We start from the raw sequence: 22,433 nt of genomic DNA, 5'->3' as shown, positions 1-22,433 counted from the left end.
GACTGAGTTCGAGGAATCTTTAAGTTAAAGCCACATAAAAAGACACACAACAACAAAAGCTGACCAGATGATCTGATTGGCCCAAGAATAATAATTTCAGCTGGAATTCAAATGAATTAGAAAAACGGTAATCACATTTTCCGACAAATGGGTGATGAGCCCCCTCTAATAATTTACCAAGTTGTAGGTAGGCACACACAAGGTGTTGACAATGGGACACAATAGAACCCCTTCTTTGTGGAGATTTGGTCCATTACATAATCTTGTCAGAACAGCCACATCTGGCCAATTTTTTTATCACATTTACAAAAGTGAGAGGGTCTTAGGTTTTACCCTATCTGTGGGGTTTCTCTGTAAGTTTCAATAAGCTAGGTCATCAAGTAAAGAAACAATTTTTCTAATACACAAGTACACTGATGAGCTATGACATTATGACCACTGCCCGCTGTGAGAATGAATACCACCTGGCATTGTGAGCACATGACATGGTAAGCAGGATAACTGTCCATGTCACAAGGCCAGAATTATGCTACAGTGGTTGGAGGAACATGATAGTAAACCGATTATCATGTGTTAGCCACAAAATTCACTCAATCTGAGCACCATCTGGTAAGCTACTGGGCACCAAACATCTGGTGCCACAAACATTCAGATATCTACCAAGGACTTCGAAAATCCATGCCACACAGAATCACTGCTGTATTGCCTTCCAACAAACTATTATGCAGGTGATAACAATGCTTTGACTAATCAGTGTAATCGATATCATAGGGGCACTGTGGTATTACCTTTATCTGTTGGTAAACTAAATCTTTATCTTTTCAAATAAAGTAAACAGCTAATCTTTTTCTAGGAGAAACATTACCCTGCAACAATGGTGCACAAAATTCAAAAATCAGAGGAATGCACAGTGGCTCAGCACTGTTTGATTGAGAGATATGGGATAAAATATGAGGACATACATGTGTGTCTCCTGGTATCGAGGCTGACATTAAGGAGGTGACAGATATTTATTTTGTAGGTAATATTATTAATATAGACAATGGATTTCCCTTAAGTAGGATGTGAACCCCATTATAATATGTACCATTTCTCAATGTGTGTAAAATTATAAGTAGCAGCTCTTAGTGGCAGTTGTCTGGATTGTGAAATATTCCTTATTCCAGCATTCACCAACTTCTGGTACATGTGCCATGGGCTATCTTAGAGTGACAGCTCAGATTTTTCAGAACTTCCATTTGGCACCCAAAGAATGTTAGCCATTTGAATGCTGAAATATTGTAAAAGTGATTTGAGGATTTGGCTGAAAATCCAACAAACACACCTCAAATTACAATGCTGGGAAAGCTTACAACATTAGATCGGTACCAAACGTTCCAAGATTCACCTGAATTTGGTGTTTGCATTCTTTCCCTCAGTAAAAGTAAAGGGGATGGCTGGTAGAAAAGAGCACTTAGGAAGTTTGGAAGCCATCCAGACCTATAGATCAAGAAAGACAATAAAGATAAAATGAGATGAAGACTAACAATGAAGCTGATGTCTACATAAAATGGATGATTTTAAAAATTTTGTCTCTGGTTCTGAGAAAATTATAAGTAAAAAACTGACAATATATTCAGTTTTCCTTTTATCAAACTTAGCAATCCATTACTTCATTTATACACTGTTAATATCAGTTTCCATTATCTCAGATTGTCAGTTTCTCTTATCCTCCAGCACAAATAAGGTATGGGGTATGTCCTACAATATATTATAACTATCACAGAAACACAAATAGGTTCATATAAAGAAATGGTAACAAGGTTTTTAACTTGTAAGAAGTTGTGTCACCTTCCATATAAATTTATTCTTATTGATGTATCGTTACAGATCATGAATAACAGAACAGTTATGCACTACAGTTCAGTGCCATATAGGAGAATGGCTCTTCCTTCAAGCTCACATTCTTCCACTAAAAATGGATAAATTAATGCTTCATTATTTCTACCAGTCTCAAGTAAGATCTATTGAAAAAATTGTTATTTACTGTCTCTTAAGGTGTGATGAAGAGCATCCCATGGCTGAACTGAAATGATGAAGTGAAACAGGAAAAAACTCATAACCTAAAATACCTATCTCTGAATAAACCTGGTCACTATGCATGGGTGTAAAGTATATATTATTATTGACTTCTATTTTACACACAATACAATTAGAGCAATAGAGTAGAAATAATCCAAAAACTCTGTGTCAGCAAAACACTAGAATAATACCTCTTCCAGATGTTTGTTACATTTCTTTGTTTCTTCTTCATCAAGTGTCACGCCTCCTTGCAAAATTTTGTGGATTGACACTTCCAATTTATGATACTTAGACGTAGCCATTCTAGAGATCAAATGACAGTCTAAAAAGAAAGAAAGAAATTATTATGACTAATTAATGACCAACTATTCATCATGATTTTACACACACAAAAACTTACTTATGTATACTGCTACCACAAGAACTATGACTTCCTATTTCCAGTAGTAATAGTTCATTTCAAAAACATTCCCATATTCAAATCTTGAAAGTGATGAGGAAAAACCCTTAATATATGAATAATATAGGGTAACTTCTTCTATGCACAGAAAATACTCTATACTGATGACATGACACAAGTAAATGAAGAACAAAATTTGGAAGCACATGAAAGAATTGAATATATTTCAACTAATAACACATGTGTAGTTGTATGCAGAAGATTACTTAAAATTGTAAATTTGAACAAGATAATGTTTATGGTATTCAGCAGCAAAGACATTTGTGACCATACAAGTGCATTCCTTGCTCAACCAAGACTGAATGAAATCTTTCGTGTAAAATGTTAGTTAATAATAAATGGAGAAAACATGTTAAACAACTTGCACACTATGCCAGCAAACAAGTACTGCACACAATGTACCATCACTTGTTTGAAATGAGTTTAAAACTGCAGCATGAGGGAACCCCATCAGAGCACTGAAACATGATAAACAGAGCAGCAGTGATGATTCATTCCATGAGTTATGAAACACAAACAATCATTATCTTAAAATCAGGTAAATCCAAAAGCAAGCTTCAAATTTTCCATATTATTGCCTTTATGAGAATGATGTGCAAATTACTCATGAGGCTGCTGTGTAATAGGATATGCATTGAGATACTTGGAAAGATTCTTCTTGAAAAGGCTAGATTTTGACCAAACCATAGTTGTGTCATTAAAGTGCTTTTGCTGACAATTTACATAGAAGCTAGCTTCCAGAAAAAAACTGAAGATCTCTGCTGTATTTATTGATCTGTCTGAAGCTAATGATACCATGTGGAGGCAGGTAGTTGTCTGTCAGTTACTCAGTATAATACTGTGCAGAAGAATAGCACAAATTCTTAACATGTAAAATAAGGGAAAGGCAGCCGTTCACCTATATCAGATCGAAGCATGAAGCACAGAAACATATAACAGAAAACAGTATCCACAGTAGCTATTGAGCATTAGATCTTTTTCTATCAGAAGTACACATACTCACACATACGACTACCAAACACGACACCCAAATGAATACTCCCTCAGTTATTGAAAGCTGTTGTCTGAGCTGATGATTGTGGGGAGGGGGTAGGGAAGGATGCAACAAGGGGGTAATGGGCAAGAGGCAGGTCTTTGCACAGACGACTCCACAGCTGCACAAGAAGATGAAAAGATCACAGAGGGTGGAACAAAGAGAGATGTAGAAAGAGCAAGAGGGGAGAAAGAAAGAGGAGAAGGGAGGGGCAAAAGAGAAAGATGAAGATGAAGAGAGAGAAAGAGAAAGGACTTTAAAAGGTGTGAAAGGGAGGGAGGAAGAAGAAGATGAGAGAGAATGTCAGCATGGGGGGCGGGGAGGGGAGGAAGAGTGGTGGGAGAAGGAAGTGCTCAATCTGGATGGATGGGCAGTGATATGGATACAAGAGAAATAGTAAAAGATAAAGTGAGGCAGTGTGGTGGTCTAGGCTAAGGGGGCTATGAGAGCAAAGGACATGTTGGAAGGAAAATTCCCATCTGCACAGTTTAGAAAAACTTGTGCTGGAAGGGAATATCCAAATGGTCTGCAGAGTGAAGCAGCTGTTGAAGTCATTTGTCTTGTGGTGTGCAGCATGTACAGCCACTGCATGGTCAATTAGTGATTTGCCACAGTAAGGCAGTGGACATTCATGTCAGTAGACAATTGTCACTTGCCATGCCTACATAGAATGCTGTACAATAATTACAATATAGATAATATACACTGAAGCACCAAAGAAACTGATATAGGCATGTGTATTCAAATACAGAGAAATGTTAACAGGTAGATTAGATTAGATTAGATTAACTTTCATTCCAATTGATCCGTAGTGAGGAGGTCCTCCAGGATGTAGAACATGTCAAAAAAACAACAATACATGACAAATATTTACAACTAAAACAAATAATCTAATGTACCATTCCACAGGTCTCAAGTGGAATGATCGTCATTTTTTAATGAAAACTATATGAAAGAGTCATTTTACAAATAATAAAGCACTGAATTTAAAATAAAAAAGTTTATTTATTTATTTATAATGTAATAAACATGTAATACAACTACTATAATACTTATTTACAATGAACACATTACTGCACTGAAATGGTGGTTGTTTATATAATAGAAAGAAACATTCCATGTGGGAGAAATATATATAAAAAACAGAGATGCTGTGACTTACCAAACGAGAAAAGCACTGGTAGATAGACACAATAGAAAAACACACAAACACACGCACAAATTTCAAGCTTTCGCAGCCCAAGGTTGCTTCAGCAGGAAATAGGGAAGGAGAGGGGAAGACGAAAGGATGTGGATTTTAAGGGAGAGGGTAAGGAGTCATTCCAATCCCGGGAGTGGAAAAACTTACCTTATGGGGAAAAAAGGACAGGTATACACTCGCACACACACACATATCCATCCGCACATATACAGACACAGGCAGACACATATACAAATCAGTTAGTTTTTACTGATAAATTCATCAATGGAGTAGAAGGAGTTGGCCACCAATAAATCCTTTAGGCTTCTCTTAAACTGAATTTCATTGGCTGTTAAGCTTTTTATGGCTTCTGGCAAATTATTGGAAATGTGTGTTCCTGAATAATGCACACCTTTTTGTAAAAGACTAAGTGACTTTAAATCCTTGTGAAGATTATTCTTATTTCTAGTATTGGTTCCACGAATTGAGCTGTTGGTTTGAAAAAGTGATGTATTTTTAATGACAAATTTCATTAAGGAATAAATATATTGGGAAGCAGTAATTAGTATCCCAGAATACAGCACTACAGTCGGCAATGCCTATATAAGACAATAAGTGTCTGGTGCAGTTGTTAGATCAGTTACTGCTGCTATAATGGCACGTTATCAGGATTTAAGTGAGTTTCAACGTGGTGTACTACATATCTGGTAAAACATCATATCTCTGATGTCGCTGTGGCTGGAAAAAGATCCTGCAAGAACGGGACCAATGACATCTGAAGAGAATCTTTCAACATGATTGATGCAGATTTCAATCCTGGGCCATTTACAAGTGTCAGCATGTGAACCACTCAATAAAACATCATTAATACACGCTTTTGGAGCCAAAGGCCACTCATGTACCCTTGATGGCTTCATGACACAAGCTTGAAGTCATTTCTGAAAGTATTTGTATGGAGTGTAGCCATGTATAGAAGCGAAACATGGATGATAAATAGTTTAGACAAGAAGAGAATAGAAGCTTTTGAAATGTGGTGCTACAGAAGAATGCTGAAGATTAGATGGGTAGATCAAGTAACTAATGAGGAGGTATTGAATTGAATTGGGGAGAAGAGGAGCTTGTGGCACATTGACTAGAAGAAGGGATCGGTTGGTAGGACATGTTCTGAGACATCGAGGGATCACCAATTTAGTATTGGAGGGCAGCGTGGAGGGTAAAAATCATAGAGGGAGACCAAGAGATGAATACACTAAGCAGGTTGAGAAGGATGTAGGCTGCAGTAGGTGCTGGGAGATGAAGAAGCTTGCACAGGATAGAATAGCATGGAGAGCTGCATCAAACCAGTCTCAGGACTGAAGACCACAACAACAACAACATAGGCCCATCAACACAAACATTGGACTGTTGATGATTGGAAACACATTGCCTGGTCAGATGAGTCTCGTTTCAAATTGTATTGAGTGGATAGACATGTACGGGTATGGAGACAACCTTATGAATCCATGGACCCTGCATGTCAGCAGGGGGCTGTTCAAGCTGGTGGAGGCTCTGTAATGATGTGGGGCATGTGCAGTTGGAGTGATATGGGACCCCTGATATGTCTAGATACGACTCTGACAGGTGACTTCTACATAAGCATCCTGTCTGATCATCTTAGGCAATTCCAGCAGGACAATGCGACTCCCCACACATACAGAATTGCTAGAGAGCAGCTCCAGGAACACTCTTCTGAGTTTAAACACTTACGCTGGCCACCAAACTCCCATGACATTAACGTTATTGAGTATATCAGGGATGTCTTGCAACATGCTGTTCAGAAGAGACCTCCATCCCCTTGTACTCTTGTGGATTTATAGACAGACATGCAAGATTTATGGAGTAAATTCCCTCCAGCACTACTTCAGAAGTTAGTTGAAACCATACCACATCATGTTGAGGTTCTTTTGCATGCTCGCAGGGGCCCTTCATAATATTACGCAAGTGTACCAGTTTCTTTGCTCTTCAGTGAGTAATGTAAGTGTTTTTACATGTGACTGTGCCTTTTACTGGATAGGAACTGCACTAGGAGATGATGACTGGGTGCATGGGGTGGATGTTGCACTTTTTTTGACCACTGGGGAATGATCCATGGGCTGCAGGATTGGGAGCAGAACTGGAGAAGGAATGGGCAAGGGTATTCTGTAGATTGGGTGGGTGTAAAACACTGCTTTGTATGATGTGCATTTCAGGGCACAACAAGAGATAGCTGAAGCCTTGGTGGAAGATGTGGTTGAGCTTTTCAAGGCCAGGATGGTACTAATGGATCAGAGAAGTGCCACTCGGTTGCTAGTTAACAGTTTTACTGGTTTCAGAGGAGCAGATGACATGGGAGATTTATTTATGGTTCAAATGGCTCTGAGCACTATGGGACTTAACTTCTATGGTCATCAGTCCCCTAGAACTTAGAACTACTTAAACCTAACTAACCTAAGGACATCACACACATCCATGCCCGAGGCAGGATTCGAACCTGCGACCACAGCGGTCACGCGGTTCCAGACTGTAGCGCCTTTAACCGCTTGGCCACCCCGGCTGGCATTTATTTATGGATGATATTGTCTGTCAGTAAAGGCTTTGGTAAGGTTATCAGTATATTTTGACAACTATTACTTTCCACTGTAGATGCGGTGTCCACAAATGGCGAATCTTTATGAAAGACACATTCTGAAATGAAATGAGTGATAGCTGTCCAAGTGGAGGTACTGTCGGTGGTTGGTGTGTTTGATATGGAAAGACATAATTATACAGCCATCTGAAAGGTAGGAATTGACATTTAGAAATGTGTCAATGAGTTGTGAGGGGTCAGGTGAAGTGGATTTGGAAGCAGGTATTGCTGTTATGGAAATCCCAGTTGTCCTTGCCGTAAGTCCAAATCATGAAAATGTCATGAGTTAATCTGAACCATACAGGATACCTCCAGATGTCCAATAAATAAGTTCACATGGGATAGTGCCTTGATAGTATCCATAACAGGACCACATATTCATTGGTAGACTTGACCTTCAAAATTGAAATAACTATGGGTAGAGATGTGAGTGGTTAGAAGAATTAGGAAAGGGGTGGTTTGTTTGGTATCAGAAGCACAATGGGAAAGGTAGTGTTCCTTGGCCACAAGATCATGGCATAAGGGATGCTGATATACAATGATGTCACATCCACAATGATCAACAAGGAGTCTGGTGCTAACAGGAGGTGAGCTGTGGAGAGGGGTGAAGCAAAAGAGCAGTGTCTTGAAGGTAGGATGGGTGTACAGGCAATAGTTTGGAGGTGTTGGTCACAACGGCAGAGGTTCTTTCTGTGGGAGCATTATGCTCAGCCACAATGGGACAACCAGCAGGAAGACCTATTGGTCTGGGCTTGTGGAATTTGGGGAATAGGCAGAAGGTTGGAGTGCGAGGTGTTGCTGGTCTGATGAGAGAGTTGAACTCGGGTGTCAGGTTTGGTATGAACCTAAGGCCTTGCAGAGCTACTTATTTTCATGTTGGACTTCTGGAACAGGTCCATATTTCTAAGGTTTGTATGCAGATGTGTCAGAAAGTCACTATAATTCATGTCCTCTGTGGTGGAGTCTTTGTCTGCAGGAAGGATCACAAGATCTGAACTGTTGTAGTGTGTTCCGTAGGAGTGTGAAGGGATAAAGTTACAATGGATTCTTAGAACTAGCAAAAGAACATCTTGAGAAAACCAGGGCTCCACCAAGTTGGTCACTGCCAGTGAAACAGTGCATGTTTAGTGATTTCACAACATTACAGTATCACAGATGACACTTGCTGCCAATGTGTGATGCTGCCTGTAGACCTGTTGCAACTCAGTTATGACCAATTGGAGGTACATGACATGCTCCACAATGGTAAATAATAGAAATTAGCACAAAGTAGCAATATTTAAGGAAGCTCAATCCAACCCATCATCATTAAACAGCTGGACACTGATGTGGCATCGAGCTTGTGCTACTCCACACCACGCCGATGATGCAGATGCTTCTGTCACAGCTGGGCACAAACTGCTGCCCACCCGAAAGACTTGGACCATCAGGAGGTAGCTCCAAACTCTGCTGCTGTCCTGAGAGTACAACAAAAGGGTCCAGTCATCTCCATCCCCACCAGGGCACCAACATAGACAACTACACTCCAAGCCTGGATGCGTAACACAGTCTGATGGTTACTGCTGCCTGCCACACTCATATGGCTAGGAAACAAGGGGACCTGCCAATGCAGCACAAGCAGCCCCTGCAATGGAATGCGCAGTCAGCAGCTGGACACCATGGCCTCTGGGGAGATGCCAACATAATATCCAGACCACCCACTAGTGATTATAATCAAGCCTCAATAAAGAAGTCATTACAATCACACTCTACACCTTCTCCAGCTATATCTGTGTTGTAAGTGGCGTGGCAATGACTGCTGAGGGTGAACATAAAGAGGAAGATGGACAGCCACAAGACAGCTCCCAGAGCTTTAGACCTTCTGCAGCAGGGCTGCCATATGCAACGATAAGAGTAAGTGCCAAATTCAAAATTTTGTTTGAGCCTCTATAGTTGTCTTCCTGTTCTTTTTTCATCCTTTCACTGTTGGGTATACTGATACTTGTGCTCAGCCTTAATGGGACAACCAGTAGGGCTTGTGGTGTTTGGGGAGTTTTCAGAAGTTAGGCATTTCAGGTATTGCTGCTCTGAGGAGCAAGATTGATGCAGGCATCAGGTTTCCATGGAAATTCTGAGAGTATAGGATATGATGGCAAGATAGTTCAGAGAACTTAAGTGCTGGAAGGGATTATCCAAATGACCTGTATAGTGAAGTAGCTGTTTAAGTACTTATGTTGTAGTGTTCAGTTTCCACTGCTTTCCACTGCAGATGTGTCATCCACAAATGGGGACATTGTAAGACACAAACTTTTTGACGTGGAATGGGTGACAGCTCTCGGAGTGGAGGTACTGTTGGTGGTTGGCATATTTGATATGGACAGATGTATTTAGGGGGTTATGTGAGAAGTGGTAATCAATATGTAGCAAGGTGGCTTAATGAATTGAGAATGACAGACCAAGAGGATTTGAGACTAAGTTTTGCTCTTACGGAGGAAAGAGCAAATAGGCTAATGAAAATGTCACAATCAATCTGAACCAGAGAGGAGGATTTAGGTGTTGACTGGCTGTGTTGGATTTCCCCAAATGGCCCATAAATAAGTTGGCATAAGATGGTGCCGTATGAGTACAGACGGGAGTATCACAGATTTGTTTGTGGATTTGGCATGCATGTGTGTGTGTGTGTGTGTGTGTGTGTGTGTGTGTGTGTGTGTGTATTTGCAGTTTATGGGTGCTCAATGGCTAGGTTATCAGCAAAAGTGACATAATTGTGGGTCAATATGTGATTGGCTCAGCGGATTTGGAAAGGGATCATGCTGGGAATGACGATGTGCATAGATGATGTTGGTGTACAAGGATGTCACATCCACAATGACCAACAAGAAATCTGATGGTAATGGGACAGGAACTGTAGAGAGGAAGTGAGGAAGGTGAGCAGTATCTTGAATGTAGGACGAGTGGTTACAGGCAAAAGTTTGGAGATGTGTGGAAAATTGAAGGAAGAAAAGTAGTGCCTGTCTGTATTGATAACTTCAGCCACGAGGAGAGATAACTGTCACATGATAACCCAATAGCAAATTTGGAAATACTAGATGAAGACAAATTGGACAGGGATTTCACATTAAATTACACAACACCAGCACAGACAGTCAGCTTGACTGCACTGAAAAATAAAGTAGCACATCCAGAGGGGCAAAACAAGGAGGCATGGAAAGACTTTTAGAAGAATACATTGCATTGTTTGATCCTCCTGGCCCATTACCTGCCACACCACTAGCTCAACATCATATTCCCATTGGAAATAAAGCACTTTTTTTAAAATTCATATTCCTCAAACTTTATAGCCAATCATGACAGAAATTTTAAGTCAACAGGTTGAAGATGGGATCATAAAAAAAGTAATAACCCCTGGTCAGAACCGGTCATTATTGTATCAAAAAAGTTGCCTGTTGGCAGAAAAATATATCAGTTCTGTTGCAACTACTTCTACTTAAATTTAAAAAAAAAGTCAGATACCAGATATAACTGAAACATTTGATAACCTCAGCCAGTGTCAATATTTTACAACTAAGGACCTATGAAGTGGATACCACTGATTAGTGGTAGCACCTGAAGATCATCAAAAGACAGCATTCTCAACCCCTTCTGATCATTATCAATATCATCATATGCCTTTTGGTCTGAAAAACACACTCGCTACTTTCCAGCATTTATTAGATAGTGTACTTCAAGGATTAAAACTGAAGCAACACGTAGTGCATTTAGATGACCATAATCATATATTACAAAGACATTAAGTAGTATATACTGCATTTAAGTGAAGTTTGTGACTATCTACGTGCAGCAGGATTAACCATTAGGATGTAAATGTGCCATTTCATTTTACAGGACGTGCTGTATTTGGGGCATATTATCACCCAAAATTGGATTTACTCCAATCTGTGACTTGATGCCATACAAAATTTTACAGCACCCACTACAATAAAGAAATTGGAATCACATTTAGGCTTCATCAATTTTTATTGCAAATATGTCCCAAAATTTGCAGAAATTTTGAGACACCTCGTACAGCTGTTAAGGAAAGGGATACCATTTAATAGATTACCACACCATGAAACAGCATTTAAAAAAATAAAAGACTTGTTTAATTTAGCTCAGTTCTTGCCTATCCAGATTTTCAGCAACATTTCATACTGTCCCGTGACTCCAGTAATTTCACCTTAGGTTATGTCTTGAGTAAGGAAATAGATGGACAGGAACACCCCATAGCATCCAGACAGCTTAATTAAGCAGAAAGGAATTATTCAACAGATGCCAATGAAATGTCAGCACTAACGTTCAGAATAACTTCTGATGTCAACTGTAAGTTGTAGCTAATGGACTGGTCCTTTATTTACAACACTGATAATGCTAATGACAAATTTAACTATTTGATAAATGATTTTTCTGCCCTTTCCAAAGAAATGGGTCAAAAATATTAAACCAAATTCCGTAAGTAAGCCTTGGATCACAGAAGGTATTAAACAGTCATGCAGAACTAAAAGAGAAATTTATGCTAAAATCAGAACAACTAATGATACACAAAAATGGAATCATTATAGATTGTACTGCAAAATTTTAAAGAAAGTAATGGAAATGAAATGAAGTCCCATGCTTCTTTACAGAGCGTAGGGGAACGATGCGGGAGACCCGCACCGCTTTACTAAGCAAGGTCCTAGTGGAGGTGGTTTGCAATTGCCTTCCTCCGACCGTGATGGGGATGAATGATGATGATGAAGACGACACAACAACACCCAGTCATCTTGAGGCAGGAAAAATTCCTGACCCCGCCGGGAATCGAACCCGGGACCCCATGCTCGGGAAGCGAGAATGCTACCGCGAGACCACGAACAGTGGACAAAGAAAATAATACAGAAGTCAAAAGCCCTTTTCTATAAGGAGAAAATAGATAAATCTAATAATAAAATGAAAACAATTTGGAACATTGTAACAAGTGAGACAAAGACAAAAACAAGCGACACAAATGACATAAAAATCAGGCATGGGGGTAATTTAATAGAAAATCAAAAAAGTGTAGCTGAAATTTTTAACAAACATTTCCTATCAGTAACCCAACAAATTGGCTGTAGGCCCTCTGTTGAGGAAGCTATGACTTTATGTCAGGATGCATACTCCAACATAATACCAGAAATGTACATTAATCCTATCACTGTAGAGGAAATTCAAACAGTCATCTGGTCTTTAAAGTGTAAGGACTCTGCAGGAGTAGATAATGTATCCAATAATTTATTGAAATTTTCATGTATATGGATTAGTGATATTCTGTGCCATATTTTTCATGCTTCATTTCAACAAGGCATTTTTCCTGAAAGACTCAAGTATGCCATTGTCAAGCCCCTACACAAGAAGGGTGGTAGAGCTGAGCTCACTAACTACCACCCTATTTCACTGTTAACAGCCTTCTCTAAAATTCTAGAAAAATTAATGCACAATAAAATTACTGAACACCTCATAATGAACAGACTTATCAACAAGAGCCAGTTTGGATTTCAAAGGGGCTGTTCAACTGAGGATGCAGTGTGTGCACCTACAAATGAAGTACTTGAATGTCTAAATCAAAAAATGATAGGAATTGGTGTTTTCTGTGACTTATCAAAGGCATTTGATTGTGTAGATCACCACAATCTCATGCAGAAAGCCAAACTACTTGGAATAAGGGGTGTCACAGGTAACTGGCTGCAATCTTATCTTCAGTAAAGAAAACAGAAAGTAATTTTAAACAGATCAGATGAGTCAAGGGTTACCTCTGCTCAGTCTGAATGGACTTCTATTAGTTGTGGTGTGCCTCAAGGCTCAATTCTGGGGCCACTGTTGTTTTTGGTGTTTAAAAATGATTTACCATTGTGTGCAAGCCTGCCTTGCAAATTTACTCCTTTTCCTGATGATACCACCATCTTCATGAGTGGAAAATCAGATGTTAATTTCGAGGAGTCAGTTAACAACATACTCTCTGAAGTTATTAACTAGTTCAGTGTTAATGATCTCTCTCTAAACTTAAGTAAGACTAATTTTATCCAGTTCCATACAAAAACAACAAAAGTGAGAGAAATAAATGTAACATGTGGAAATCAACCAATAGAAAGATTGGATGTGTCTAAATTTCTTGGAGAACATATTGATAGCAAAATTAACTGGTCCTTCCATATACAACAGACCCTAAAAAAATTGAGCTCAGCTATGTATGCTATCAGAATGATGTCTTCCATTGGAGATTTAACCACTATGAAGTCCGCATACTATGGGTATTTTCACTCCGTTATGTATTACGGAATTATCTTTTGGGGAAATTTAGCTTTGGCAAAGAAAATTTTTGTGGCCCAGAAAAGGGCTATTAGAATTATGTGCAGAGTACCCCCTAGGACATCATGCCGTAACCTTTTCAAAAAGCTGCAAATAATGACCACTGTATCCCAGTACATATATTCGCTGATGTGTTTTGTAATTAAGAACCCTGCACAATATCCATCAAATAAGAACTACCACAAATATAATACAAGAGGGAAAGAAAATCCTCATTGTGAACTTAAGAACCTGACAGTTGTTCAGAGAGGTGTCAAATGGTCAGGAACAAAAATTTTTAACCATCTCCCTGACCAGATAAAATGTTTAAGAGAAAATGAATCTCTTTTTAAAGCAAAACTACAGGAATATTTGTTAACTATGTCTGTTTATACATTAGATGAGTTTTATGATGCAAAAAGGGAAATAGCATTTAGATAGAATTATCCATCTTGTTAACAAAGAAATGTGCTTGCAATTTTTCTCCAAATTAAAACATGAAATTTTGTATTAACACTCAAAGAAATCTGCTGTTATAAGTACAATATCTGTTTTTTCTCTAAACTTTGTATTAACTATATTCAGTTATGTAGAACATTTTTTATATATTTAGTGAAGACTGTTTTGTATCTTTTTGTATGTTTGTTGTTTTGTATGTTTGACTCGCTCCACATCGCATGTGACGTGCTCACAATACGAGATCTATGGAACATGAAATAAATAAATAAATAAAATAAATAAATGCTTTAAAATAATAAATGATCATGCAGCACTCAAATGGTTATAAGGACTTAAAGATCCAAGTAGTAGCTTAACCTGATAGGTATTATGTCTCCGTGAGCTTGATTTCAAAGTAATACATTGTCCAGGAAGGTCACACACAAATGCACAGTCCGAGCCACAAAGTACAGGCTTTGGAATGTACTGGCACAGACCAGAATAAATGGACTGAAGCTCAAAGCAATAACCCAAGATTGTCAGCAGTTTCTCAGTTAGCCACAGTTCAGCACAGATGAAGGTATATTGTACCGAACTATGAGTAGTGTCAGAATGATTATGAAACAAATTGCTGAGACAGGCCCATGATTCAATTTTAGCAGGACCTGCTGGTTGCAGAACAACTGAATGCAGAGCTGAGCAAAATTACTGGTGGGTAACATGCAGACAGGATATGAAATATTATGTAAAGAATTGTACACCACATGCACAAAAGGCAGAGTTCAGTTAACAAAAAATTATATTACAAAGGCTCCCTGAGGAAGATAAACCATTTCAGAGGCTTGAGATGGATGTGCTTGGACCTTTTGTGGAAACATGAGCAAAAAACTGGTATGTTTTGATGACACTCGATCATTTTTTGTGTTTTGTTTCTTTGATAGCCAGCAGGCCAAAACAGTAGGACAAGTAATGGCAAAACGGTACATACTAAAATTTGGTACACCTGAAACAATAATAACTGACCAAGGGACAAACTTTATGTCCCATTTAATGAAAGTTACACCAGTTATTGCACATTAAAAAACTTCAGATTAGTGCATTACATCCACAGGTAAAGAGTCAAACAGAAAGGGTTCTTCAGACAATAGTGAAGATGCTAAGCTAACAGGTTTACTTACAGCATGACAACTGGGGCATCTTACTTATATACTTTGCAGCAGTGTACAATTAAAAGAACTATGAGAGCACAGGGTTATCCTATGTGGTTGTTTTTGGTCAGAAGGTGCCATCTCCTTCTGATTACTGCAAGTCTACCCCAGAACATGACATTTCAGCAGCAAAAATTTTCTCTAAACATTTAAAAACTTTTTATTGATAGGTGAAAAAGATGAAAACCAAATGACAAGACAGGACACATAATAAGAAAGTACAGTTACCAAAGTATCACACAGGCCAATTGGTTATGATGACCAACTCATACAGGGTGACAATTATTGAACTACATGAAGAAAATCATAAATTAGTTACAAACTACAATGTGCACACACTTTAGTCAACATTTAAATGTCACTTCAGATATTCAGATTTAGGTTATGATATGTTCGATACACCTGCCATCATTGGCGATGATGTGACACAGACAAATAGTAAAATCACGCATATTGCATATTGCACTGATTATTCTGTGACTGGACATTGCACACACCATACAGTCACCCGTTAAGGGTGACGAGACTTCTTGATGGTGAAATGTAGATTATCAGTCCCCCAGATGTGCCAATTTTGCTTATTGATGAACCTATCCAAACAAAAGTGGGCTTCATCATTAAACCAAACCATGCAGATGTGCATCCTAATTCTCATCTGTTCAGAAGTTACAATGATTTTATTTCATATAGTTCAATAATTGTCTTCCTGTATGTATCAAAAGGAAAAACTAGAAAGTTCGTCACATGTGACACAGGATGATAATGATGATGATGATGATGATGATGTTTGCTATGTGGGGCAGTCAAGTGTGCAGTTATCAGTGCCCATACAAATTCCTAACCTTTGCTCAGTCCAATCCCCCACTTTCATGAATGAGGATGAAATGTGACACAGGAGCCCTTTCACATTACAGAGATGACATCACCTGTTAATGTTAAGCTACAACTCTCCACTCACCCTACAATAGTCCACATCCGTCAGATTTGTCATTTTAAGAGAACTACAGAGATGCTGCTCCCACTTTTGGCAGCATATTTCAGGGAGGAGAGGGAAGAATCCAGGTAAAAGGGAAAAATTAGGCAAGAAAAGCAAGATAGTTCTGTAGTTATTGTGACACATCATTATGCATTTAGGCTATGAACAGGAATAATAAGGTAATCAGAGAATAGTAGTATAAATGTGAAAGCAATGCATTTATGAATTAATGTGCTATGTTAATGATTATTTGGGTTATGTGTGTATATCTCAGCAGGCTTGACCAGCAGGTAGATTCTCATTGGGGGGTGAGTATGTATTTGTAAACATGTTAGTTGTAGAGCTTTAGCTTCATGGGGAAATTTCTTTTATTACTCAGTTTGTTTATGAAAGAAGAAGGGCAACATCAGACAGTTCCATCCTGAATGTAACCCAAACTTTGATTTATGTTCCTGATCTACCCCTTGAGATTTTGCTGACTGAAAACCTAACTTTCCTAAGTAATACATTAGACTCAACCCTGCTCACTTCTCTATATCAAATGTTAGTCATATAACATGGCTGCATGTCAATATAACACCTGCTACAACATGTAAAAAAGTACCACAGAGAACATCAGCAGCAGCTAGTAATTTACAAGATTTTCATCCTCAGCTACCTGTATAATTTACACAGTAACTGGACTCATGTACTACCAACTCAAGCAGAAAGTAGTCCGAACATCATTCCTGCCAACCTTCAAGCTACAGTTTCAAACTATCACTATTGCACCAACTAGAAGCAATGTGATGACAGACAAAGTGCACCATGAACAAAGACCTCTGTGTACAGATAAGTGCTAGTTAAGTTGAGTAAATAACACACATTGTGATAACTTGAGTGTTGTACAAATACAAAGTGAAAATAAATATAAATAACTAGTGCTTCAATTTCCATAAAATTTGAGGTTGAATTTTCTTTGTGGTGGGTAGGAATGTAAAGGGATAAAATTATAAGCAAGTCTTAGAACCAGCAGCAAGGCATCATGAGGAAACCAGGACTCTGCCAAGTTGATCGCAGCCAGCAAAGGGCTATGTGGTCAGCTACTCCACAACACTACGGTGAAGACAGGCAGCACCTGACACCGACTTGTGATGTAGCGTACAGAAGTATTGCAACTCAGTAACAGCAGCTGGAGGTCACCAACATGTTCCACACAGTTCAGCATGGAATACTACCTGTGGTAAACAACAGAAATCAGTAGAGATGAGCAATATTCAACAGTGCTTGAACAAGCCCATCTTCGTCAAACAGCTGGGAAGTGATGTGATGTCGAGCTTGCACTGCTCAATACCACGCTAATAATGCAGACACTTCTGACACAGCTGGGTCACAAACCACTGCCCACAATCTATGCCTCTGGGCACCACAGGATAGCTCCATGCTCTGCTGCTGTCCTGAGACTACCACACAAGGTCCAGTCAGTCCCACCTCCACTGGAACACCAACACAGACCACTATGCTCCAAACCTGGGAGCATGGCACAGCCCAATGTCCTTGTGGCTGCCACTGCCAGCCACACTCCCTATGGCCAGGAAACATGGGAACTGGACAATGCAGCACCATCTGCCTAGCAGTGAAATGTGCAGTCAGCAGCTGAAGGCCATCACCTCTGAGGAGACACCATCGTATTTCCACCCTGCCTGCTGATGATCAAGCCTCAATAAAGAAGTCATTATAACTATCATTGGACCTTCTTCAGCTCCCAAGCATCCTCCTCAGCAGACAATTATAGTCCATACTAAGCTACAGAGGCACCATTTTACAGGTGTGATGTTGGATTCACCAGGAAGGGACGTAGGAAAGGAAGGGAAGCCCAGGTTAAAAGTGAGGAATTGCTGAAAGGTTACCAAAGGATCACTGGGTGGAAGGGGAGGAACACCACAGCTGGAGGGAGGTTGGAACTGGTTTAAACAAAATTCTGTATGGGGATTTGTTTGCCTGTTGTCAGTCGAGTGTGTGGCAAAGAAATGTTTCCACTGCAAAGAACAAGCACAGGATAGAAGGTTGTTTGCAAGTCCAGCATTGTTGAATTTGGTTACAGGACTAAAGGCAAGACTGTCAGAAAGACTGAGACCTCTGCTGGTGACAAAGTTTTGGTGAAAGATTGACATCAAAGTTATAGGACGAGTGCTCAGAGAAGTGTGTTTCATGGAAGGTGGAGGAAGTTTTTGGGGATGTGGAAGGCAGAGTAGGTCAGCAATGTGTAATCAGAGAGCTATGAGAGGTTGAATGAAGATTTGAATTGCAGTGGTAAGCTTTTTCTTGGCTGTACATTTAGGTAGTGTCACGCAGGCACAAGACAGCAGCAGCTGGGACAGCTTCCTCTGATAGTGCTAGGGATGCTATTCCAACTGTAGAAGAGCAAGAGTTTCCATTGCAGAGATGGCTTTCAGGAGGTTGGGGTCACAGAGTAAAGGATTCTGTGAAAGGAATAGAGGCTGTCTAGTATGGTTTCAGCTTGGATTGTATTATTATGAAAGACCAGATTGGTGAGGGTGAGGGACTGACAGAACTGGTAAAGGTGAAAGTTCTTGCAGTAGGATGGGTGACAGCCTGATAAGTTAATAGTAAGCACATTAAGTGGTATACCATGTGCCATACAATATTTAGGATGTGTGTGAGGGCTTCCTTCAATTTTCTGTTGACTCAGCATACAAACCTCACAGCCATGATCCCAATCAGATCCACGAGGCTTTAAATTCACCTCAAAACCTGACACCATGAATCCACCTCTTGCCTCACATCAGCAACAACCAATCCTCCTATCTTTTACCTATCCCAGATTCATTGGTGACATTTTCCTCAAGCTTAACCCCACAGGTCTCACACCCAATCATCCTATTGTGGTTGTGTACTATGCTCCCACAGAACAAACATTGCCTTTGTTGACACACATCTCCAAATTTTTGCCTGTAACCATTAATCCTACATTCAAGATACTGCTCACTTTCCTCACTTCCTCTCTACAGTTCCTGTCCCATTACCATCAGATTTCTTGTTGGTCATTGTGGATGTGACATCCTTGTACACCAACATCATCTATGCACATTGTCATTCCCAGCATGATCCTGATACCAAACATGTTGTCCCTTTCCAAATCCGCTGAGCCAATCACATATTGACCCACAATTATGTCACTTTTTCTGATAACCTTGCCACTGAGCACCCATAAACTGCAAATACACACACACACACACACACACACACACACACACAAACACACACACACACACACACATGCATGCCAAATCCACAAACAAATCTGTGATACTCCCGTCTGTACTCATACGGCACCATCTTATGCCAACTTATTTATGGGCCATCTGGGGAAATCCAACACAGCCAGTCAACACCTAAATCCTCCTCTCTGGTTCAGATTGATTGTGACATTTTCATTAGCCTATTTGCACTGATGGTAAGGAAAACCTTTGCTCTTTCCTCCATAAGAGCAAAACTTAGTCTCAAATCCTCTTGGTCTGTCATTCTCAATTCATTAAGCCACCTTGCTACATATTGATTACCACCTCTCACATAACCCCCTAAATACATCTGTCCATATCAAATATGTCAACCACCAACAGTACCTCCACTCTGAGAGCTGTCACCCATTCCATGTCAAAAAGTTTGTGTCTTACAGTGTCCCCATTTGTGGATGACACATCTGCAGTGGAAAGCAGTGGAAACTGAACACTACAACATAAGTACTTAAACAGCTACTTCACTATACAGGTCATTTGGATAATCCCTTCCAGCACTTAAGTTCTCTGAACTGTCTTGCCATCATATCCTATACTCTCAGAATTTCCATGGAAACCTGATGCCTGCATCAATCTTGCTCCTCAGAGCAGCAATACCTGAAATGCCTAACTTCTGAAAACTCCCCAAACACCACAAGCCCTACTGGTTGTCCCATTAAGGCTGAGCACAAGTATCAGTGTACCCAACAGTGAAAGGATGAAAAAAGAACAGGAAGACAACTATAGAGGCTCAAACAAAATTTTGAATTTGGCACTTACTCTTATTGTTGCATATGGCAGCCCTGCTGCAGAAGGTCTAAAGCTCTGGGAGCTGTCTTGTGGCTGTCCATCTTCCTCTTTATGTTCACCCTCAGCAGTCATTGCCACGCCACTTACAACACAGATATAGCTGGAGAAGGTGTAGAGTGTGATTGTAATGACTTCTTTATTGAGGCTTGATTATAATCACTAGTGGGTGGTCTGGATATTATGTTGGCATCTCCCCAGAGGCCATGGTGTCCAGCTGCTGACTGCGCATTCCATTGCAGGGGCTGCTTGTGCTGCATTGGCAGGTCCCCTTGTTTCCCAGCCATATGAGTGTGGCAGGGAGCAGTAACCATCAGACTGTGTTATGCATCCAGGCTTGGAGTGTAGTTGTCTATGTTGGTGCCCTGGTGGGGATGGAGATGACTGGACCCTTTTGTTGTACTCTCAGGACAGCAGCAGAGTTTGGAGCTACCTCCTGATGGTCCAAGTCTTTCGGGTGGGCAGCAGTTTGTGCCCAGCTGTGACAGAAGCATCTGCATCATCGGCGTGGTGTGGAGTAGCACAAGGTCGATGCCACATCAGTGTCCAGCTGTTTAACGATGATGGGTTGGATTGAGCTTCCTTAAATATTGCTACTTTGTGCTAATTTCTATTATTTACCATTGTGGAGCATGTCATGTACCTCCAATTGGTCATAACTGAGTTGCAATAGGTCTACAGGCAGCATCACATATTGGCAGCAAGTGTCATCTGTGATACTGTAATGTTGTGAAATCACTAAACATGCACTGTTTTACTGGCAGTGACCAACTTGGTGGAGCCCTGGTTTTCTCAAGATGTTCTTTTGCTAGTTCTAAGAATCCATTGTAACTTTATCCCTTCACACTCCTATGGAACACACTACACTATAACCTGAAAAACAGTTCAGATCTTGTGATCCTTCCTGCAGACAAAGACTCCACCACAGAGGACCTGAATTATAGTGACTTTCTGACACATCTGCATACAAACCTTAGAAATATGGACCTGTTCCAGAAGTCCAACATGAAAATAAGTAGCTCTGCAAGGCCTTAGGTCCATACCAAACCTGACACCTGAGTTCAACTCTCTCATCAGACCAGCAACACCTCGCACTCCAACCTTCTGCCTATTCCCCAAATTCCACAAGCCCAGACCAATAGGTCTTCCTGCTGGTTGTCCCATTATGGCTGAGCATAATGCTCCCACAGAAAGAACCTCTGCCTTTGTGACCAACATCTCCAAACTATTGCCTGTACACCCATCCTACCTTCAAGACACTGCTCTTTTGCTTCACCCCTCTCCACAGTTCACCTCCTGTTAGCACCAGGCTCCTTGTTGATCATTGTGGATGTGACATCATTGTATACCAGCATCCCTTATGCACATGATCTTGTGGCCAAGGAACACTGCCTTTCCCATTGTGCTTCTGATACCAAACAAACCACCTCTTTCTCAATCTTTTGAGCCAATCATTTCTCAATTCACAATTATTTCATTTTTGAAGGCCAAGTCTACCAACAAATATGTGGTACTGCTATGGATACTATCAAGGCACCATCCCATGTTAACTTATTTATGGGTCATCTGGAGGTATTCTTTCTAAGCAGTCAACAACTTTATCCTCCTGTTTGGGTTAGGTTAATTAATGAAATCTTTATGATTTGAACTCATGACAAGGACAACATTTGGGATTTCCTCCATAACAGCAATACCTGTTTCCAATTCCACTTCACCTGACCCCTCACAACTCATTGACATCTTTCTAAATGTCAATTCCTACCTTTCAGGTGGCTGCATAAGTGCGTCTTTCCACATCAAACACACTAACCACCAATAGTACCTCCACTTGGACAGCTATCACTCATTTCATGTCACAATGTGTCTTCCATTAAGCTTCAGCATTTGTGGACACCACATCTACAGTGGAAAGTAATAGTTGTCCAAATATACTGATAATCTTACCAGAGCCTTTAGTGACAGACAATATCATCCATAACTAAATCTCCCATGCCATGCTCCTCTGAAACCAGTAAATCTGTTAGCCAACAACC

At 40.0% G+C, this 22,433-nt stretch overlaps 1 protein-coding gene across 2 annotated transcripts in view; it reads right to left on the bottom strand.

Moving 5' to 3' along the window:
* Positions 1-22,433, bottom strand: part of LOC126475377 (cyclic GMP-AMP synthase-like receptor) — a 353,607-nt gene that overhangs the window by 286,894 nt on the left and 44,280 nt on the right. For both annotated transcript variants that reach the window (XM_050103201.1, XM_050103202.1), the window contains exon 2: positions 2,253-2,383. In XM_050103201.1, coding sequence (XP_049959158.1) covers positions 2,253-2,383 — 131 coding nt within the window. The remainder of the gene's footprint in view (positions 1-2,252; positions 2,384-22,433) is intronic.

This window comes from Schistocerca serialis, chromosome 4, assembly GCF_023864345.2.
Source record: "Schistocerca serialis cubense isolate TAMUIC-IGC-003099 chromosome 4, iqSchSeri2.2, whole genome shotgun sequence".
NCBI classification, from domain to species: Eukaryota; Metazoa; Arthropoda; class Insecta; order Orthoptera; family Acrididae; genus Schistocerca; species Schistocerca serialis.
Note: the sequence above shows the minus strand (reverse complement) of the source record. Positions and strands in the feature narration are given on the sequence as shown.